Source organism: Arvicanthis niloticus, chromosome 9 (assembly GCF_011762505.2).
Source record: "Arvicanthis niloticus isolate mArvNil1 chromosome 9, mArvNil1.pat.X, whole genome shotgun sequence".
Lineage (NCBI taxonomy): Eukaryota > Metazoa > Chordata > Mammalia > Rodentia > Muridae > Arvicanthis > Arvicanthis niloticus.
In genome coordinates this window covers 23838525-23844651 of record NC_047666.1, presented here as the reverse complement: position 1 = coordinate 23844651, position 6127 = coordinate 23838525, and the positions used below count along the sequence as shown (strand labels likewise).

The 6127-nt window shown below is 51.5% G+C and overlaps 1 protein-coding gene across 16 annotated transcripts in view; it reads right to left on the bottom strand.

Moving 5' to 3' along the window:
• Positions 1-736: 736 nt before the first annotated feature.
• The window catches only part of Dysf (dysferlin), a 201572-nt gene continuing 196181 nt past the window's right edge, over positions 737-6127 (bottom strand). For all 16 annotated transcript variants that reach the window (XM_034511381.2, XM_076939996.1, XM_034511380.2 and 13 more), the window contains 3 exons: positions 5767-5876; positions 4398-4545; positions 737-986 (listed from right to left, as the gene is read on the bottom strand). In XM_034511381.2, coding sequence (XP_034367272.1) covers positions 948-986; positions 4398-4545; positions 5767-5876 — 297 coding nt within the window. In that variant the 3' untranslated portion in view covers positions 737-947. The remainder of the gene's footprint in view (positions 987-4397; positions 4546-5766; positions 5877-6127) is intronic.

The window sequence follows — 6127 nt, the reverse complement described above, 5'->3', positions numbered from 1 at the left end:
CTGTGTCCCTGCTCTGCTTTCTGGGAGAGGTGTGCTCCTGCCTCCTGGACTCGAGAAGCAAGCCTTCAGGGCCCGGCTGCCAGGTTTTCTTGGCCCAAGATGAAGCAAGAGTAACTGGGTACCAACTTCATCATGTCAATCAGGTGGTGCCTCAGCCTGAATCCCACAGTCCTGGGAGGGGGAAGATAATGGAGAGGCTGAGGGGGAGAATTCCTCTAGGCCCAGGGACCTAGGCCAGGGAAACCAGCTCACAGTAGGAAACAGGAGAAGCCTCCTGGTGACAGGGAAAAGACAGCCAGCACTCCAGACCCTGAGGCAGAGGCCTCTCTTTGGAAGCTTCAGAGCAGAGTCTTCCAGCTCTGTGTTTTCTGAGTACAGCCCTGCTGCTTCTGAGGATTAAGTCTGGTTCCCGCAGGAAATTTCAGACCTAGGCCAAGCTTCAGACCACAAGGAAAAGGTGTCTTGATTCAGCTAGATATTTAAAGCAGAGGATGAAAGCAGAGCAGAGGAACAGCAGAACTGTGTGTGACAAGGTCAAAGCCACAGGTCAGGCCATCCTCCCAGTCCGAGGCTCTTACCTGAACAGGATAACCTTCCCAGAAAGGTAGGTGGGGGTTCGAGTTGGGAATGGGGAGGAGGTGGTCACTGGGCCCGATACTAAGCACCCTGATCTCCCCCGACAATCCCCTCCCACCCACACAGTCTCTCTCCCTCAGGGACTGTAGACACATAGTAATATATTTTCTGGTTCTGTCTGCTTTATACTGAGATAGCCAAGAGTTTATCCAGAGGAGAGTTGGGTTAGGGGAGAAAGAGAAGATGAAAATAACATGATCCCAAGAACTCCATGGACATGTGCAAAAGACTACCGGGCCCCAGAGCAACGGAGGAGCAGCTAGTCCTGGGCCAGGAGGCAGTCTGCATCCCCTTCTCCAGAGCAGACGTCTTCATCTAAAGGGTTTCACCAGCTTCATGGCAGCATAGTTCTAGGAGGAAGAGACACGGATACAGATGCATGGTAAGACCTTCAGGGAAAGCGTGGTGGGGGCTGTTGTCATTGAGGCTGGAAGTAAAGCTGCAGGTGGATGATTGGGCTCCTGGGTCCTTACCACCTGCCTGCAGCCTACTCTTGCTACCTCCCAGACCATGGCAGGCTCCAAATTCTACCCTAATGACAATCCTTCTCCATCAAGCAAAGCAATGCTGACCCTGTCCATTTCCACAGTTCCTAGCCCCCTGCTATCATACCCACAAACAGGACGCCCAGGGCTAACCCATCACCAAGCCTCTGTCCAGAAAGGTAGTGAGTAGGGTGTTGGTACAACTCATAACAGAAGTCAGCATCAGAGACAAGTCACCCTCCATAAAGCCCTTTCATAAAGCCCTTCCTGCCGCAGGCCCGACAGAAGCTTTCCCTCCCCACCACTCCACACCCCCCCCCCAAACGCCATGAAAACACACAACACAACACAGGGCTCCTAATTGGGACAGTATGTTCTCCAGCGCCGGCCTGGAAAGCCAACCCTGGAAACAAAGCCGACCCTCCTTCCCGGCCAAATCGCTTCTGCCGCCCCAATCTGGCCCAGCTCCCAGAAGGCTCAGAGGGGCCAGAGGAGTCAGAAGGCCCCCCTCACCCCTCCTATAGGGACAGTGGGGGTGGTCCAACCAGGATTGGAGCAACTTGGGTACTCTGCACTAGCCAGGGTAGGCCCTCTGCCCTACCTAGCTGAGAGCAGGTAAGCTGACAGGCTCAGGGACAAGACAGGCCAAGTGACTAGAGACTTGGATAGACAGAGATGGAATTGTAGGCTGTAGCCAGGCCTGCAAGCAGAAGGTGTGCAGCCTAATCCTGTGGCCCCTGGAGCCTGAAGCCCTGGCCTGGATCTACCTGTGATCTCTGCTGCTTTGGGAGGTCAGTACATAAAGAAGACACCCTAGGAAATAAAAAGAATGTAACTTAGCCACTGGAGCCCAGGCACCAGAGGAGACTCTCTACTCAGTCCCCAAAAGTGCTCCTCAGCTGTCTTCAAGAACACAAAGGTCCCCAGACTAGCAGAGACTGACCTTTCTTCCAGCTATAGTCCTAAGACTTCGGACAGCCACTCATGGGCCTCACAGTGCTAGACCCAGCTGGGCAGGGTCTGGGTAAGCACTGAAACAGCCATGGGGATAGGCACTTGGGACATGTTCCTGCCCTCTAGGCCCTTAAATAAGGGACCCAGTTTAACATGCAGCACTTTGAAAGGACAAACAGAACCTGACCTGAGCCCATCAGAAGTCACTGGAGCCTATGGTCCTAAAGTTCAAGAACAATGCTCTGTCTCCTACAACAGCAGGTTACTCCATCCTCACAGGGATAAAGGACAGCTTCCTGCTGAGCCAGCTCAGAACTCGTGTGTCCTAGAAGCTTCCTAGTGACACTAAGGCTGATGCTCACTGGGCCATACCTTGAGAAGCAGAGTGTATAGCAGCCCTGATTTCTAACGGTCAACCACAATCTTTAGTGGCTTTATTATTCCTTAGGGAATTCCTCATACCTTCTCCTGATCATACTAAGCCAGGTCAGAAGAATGGCCCATCCCTACCTTGGTTTCCACAGCCTTAGATGGTCCAATTGCCAGGCACCAATCCCAAGTCACTTTTGCTAGCAGCTTGGCCCACAGGACACTGTACTTGTAAGGCCACTCTCCCCACAACCCCCAGGATGCTTGACTCTGATGCTGTTTCTGTTGTCTTCCTTTCCTTAACATGTTGCCTTACATGGCACAAACTTCAGTCCTCACAGCCTAGACCCACTCAGGACCCCAACCAGTTTGGTCAGCTGATTTCAGCTTCCTACAGAGTCCAGCAAGCACTGCAAAGAGAGTAAGGTAACCACAGCTAGTGCACGATGCCCAGTCTGTAACCACAGCCATCAGCCATGCCATTATAGACTTTCCTGCCACTGTGGCCATAAAGGCAACTGGGGCCTGAACAGCCAAACCAGGAAGTCCCCTGGTGCAGGTCAGGGCCATGCAAGATGATTTGTGGTCTTGACTTTTCCTTTGAGGAGGCAAGATACACTGGCCAGGCAGCCTAGTGCTTGGTTCTCTGTGGAGGGGGCCTTTCTACCCATCTCTTCCTCCTATGAGGAGTCCCAGAGCACACAGTGCACCTGGGGATAATTTTCCAAGCAGCTTTTCTAGTCTGAGATGGTGACTAGGATGCCATACAGTTCTCAGTGACAACCATATCAAGCCATGGTCATGAATTGCACACAGACGCTGTACGGCCTAGCACCAGTCCCTTCCCCTCTCTGGACCTGATGTGGCTTTGAAGTGTTGATGTGAAAAGTTTGTGGGCTGGAGATTTGGCTCAGCAGTGAAGATAACTGCAAATTCTGTTCCCAATACTCATGTCAGACAACTCATGACCACCTATAACTGGAGCTCCAAGGGAGCCAATGATACCCTCTTCTGGCCCCCAGAGGCATCTGCACACAGGTGGCACACATTCACATAGAAATACACACATTCATAAAAATAAATATTTATAAATAAATAAGAGAGAGAGAGAGAGAGAGAGAGAGAGAGAGAGAATTGGTTTTTCCCATCTAAAAATACCACAAAAACTCTAGAGACAACTTAACAGTAGTACTTTAACATCTTGAAGTGTCAGGAGACACTGGAGGACTAGGCATTTTCAAGGGCCTTAGAGATCTATGAAAGCCAGAAGCAGGGACAGAGGCTTGCCCTACAACTACCCCATAGGCAGAGCCAGGGAGTCAAGGACTCAGCAGCCCTAGATGTTATGCCCCTGGTGGGCCGGTGTCTCTTTGTCAGATGCTAATTGACTTTTTATCAGATGAAAGGGACCCCAAGTATGCACCCTACCAATGAGGAGCTCCTGGGCCAGCGCCTGTTCATTCCTACTTTCTCCAAACCCCCACCCTACCAAGGGCCTCAGAGGACCTGGCAGGTGCTGTCCCCTGCTCCATCACCTCATACCTTCCTCTCTACCTCCACCATCCCTTGTATAGCCCTATTCCACCCTTCAACAGGCTCCTGGGCCACCCTAGGCCCAAGCCCCCTGTTATGTGAATTTCCTCCAAACTTATCTTTTTAAGGCTCAGGAAGCAAACAAAACTTACAAGTCTCAGGATGCTCCTGAAATTTACAAGATTCACAAGTCTCTCAAAGAAGAGAGTCTCTAAGCAGTGTAGCTTCCTGTGCAAATCATGCAGAAATCTCCAGGGCTGCAGTTTCTGAGAGTTCCAGCCATGCTGGAGTGAGCTTTTCAGTGGTGCAGCAACTGCTACTGAGTCTAACCAGTGACACGGTTGCCACCAGGTTCTTGGAGCACATGAAAAGTAAGAGACTCCCCCAAGGCAGCATCTCCCTCACATCAGTCCTGCTCACCGGGAAGGCGTAGACAAAGACACCCAGGAAGAGCAGGAGGATGAAGAGGATGATGAAGAGGATGATGGCACACCGGAATCGTCGCCACAGGATGAACTTCATGGTCTTGTACGGGGAAGTGAACCACAGGAACGAGGTGTCGGGGCGCCTGGAAGTGAGATCACAGGGGTCAGCTGAGCACCTGTGCGGAACTGACTCCTCCAGACACTGCTTTCAGCTGGGACAGTTGGTCAAACAGCCTGGGTATGGGAGAGGGGCACCCTGCCTCCAGGCCCTCAGCCCCTCCTCCCAGAGCCTCTGCCTAAATGATGCTTGTCTGTATGACCTGCATTCTTGGTGCTGTAGAGTCCCATCTTCATGATCCCTTCATCATGGCCTTCTCTCCTTCTGAACCCATACTCAGTCACAGATCACATGCTTGGGGATGGGGCTGAGCTTCCAGGTTGTCTGTTTGGTGACTGAGGGTACACTGGTCCCCAGGCAGATTGCCCCTGTGTACCTGTCTGAGCTAGACTTTGAAAGGATGGGGAGTAGAGAAGCCAGAGAAGCCCATCTTCCTCCACTCACCCCTAACAAAGAACTGCAACCCCCCCCTCTACCAGCAGCACCACAACTCAAGGAACACAGAGGTCTTTGCATCTCAGTCATGGTCATTTTAACATCTGCTGGCTAGCCCTGGGTCTTGGGATTTCCTCCTTTGTCCATCGGATTCCAACAGCCTAAAGCAAAGGTGCAGCTCCATGTTCTCTAACCCCACACCACAAGGACAGTATCCTGATAAAGCGAGCCACCTATGTTCACTTTCAAGAGCACCCCATGGTGGGTGGTGACAAACACAGTCTTGAACTGAGTCCCAAAGCACCTTCAGCAACTGTCCAGGAAGCCAGAGAACTTCAGATCCCCTCCCCCATTTCTTAGCTAGAATCACTACATATAACATCAGTGAGCCAAGTCCCATCTGTGAAATAGAGGTACCTTCCCAGTAGGGAAGATTCCAGGACACTGGGCCCTAATGCTGTATAGAATGCTTGACACAAAACCCACAGAGAACTAGTTCTATGGGGTCTGCTTCTGTCTGCTTTATTTGGTGTTGTGTTTTGGATTTTGAGACAGTATCTTGCTATGTAACCCAGCTTGGCCTGGAACCCACTATCCTCCTGCCTCGGCCTCTCAACTGCCAGAATAACAGACCTGCACCTTGTGCCTGGCTTTGCACCTGTTTTATGAATTAGTTGAGGAGCCCAGTGTCCACTGAGGCTGTGCCCATGGCCTGCGTCTCTCAAACCATGAAGACATGTAGCCCCTGTAAAGCTGTGTACTGGGTGTCTCCTTGATGACAGTGGCCGGTTTTCGAGGACAATCAACTAACCTTGGATCTTCTAGCTTCGGATTCATGTTGGGTTCATCCCGACCCTGGCCAGCAGGCCGCTCCTCGTGTTCACTTTCTGCAACGATCTCCAGGGTCATTTCCAGCTTGCCCTGTGGACACCAATGGAGCCTGATTGGGGCCTCTGGCCAGTGATGCAGAGCAGAGACAGGCCAGGACAAACAGAAAGGCTACATTGTTATTTTTATTTTTATTTTTTAATGTATGGCTGTGGTGAACTATCCAGGGTGATGGTTCAGCAGTTAAGAGCGCTTATCGCCCTCAGAGAGGAACCTGGTTCAATTCCGCACTCACAGAAAGATGGCAATTCACAACCAACACACCTTCTTAGGTCATCTACTGC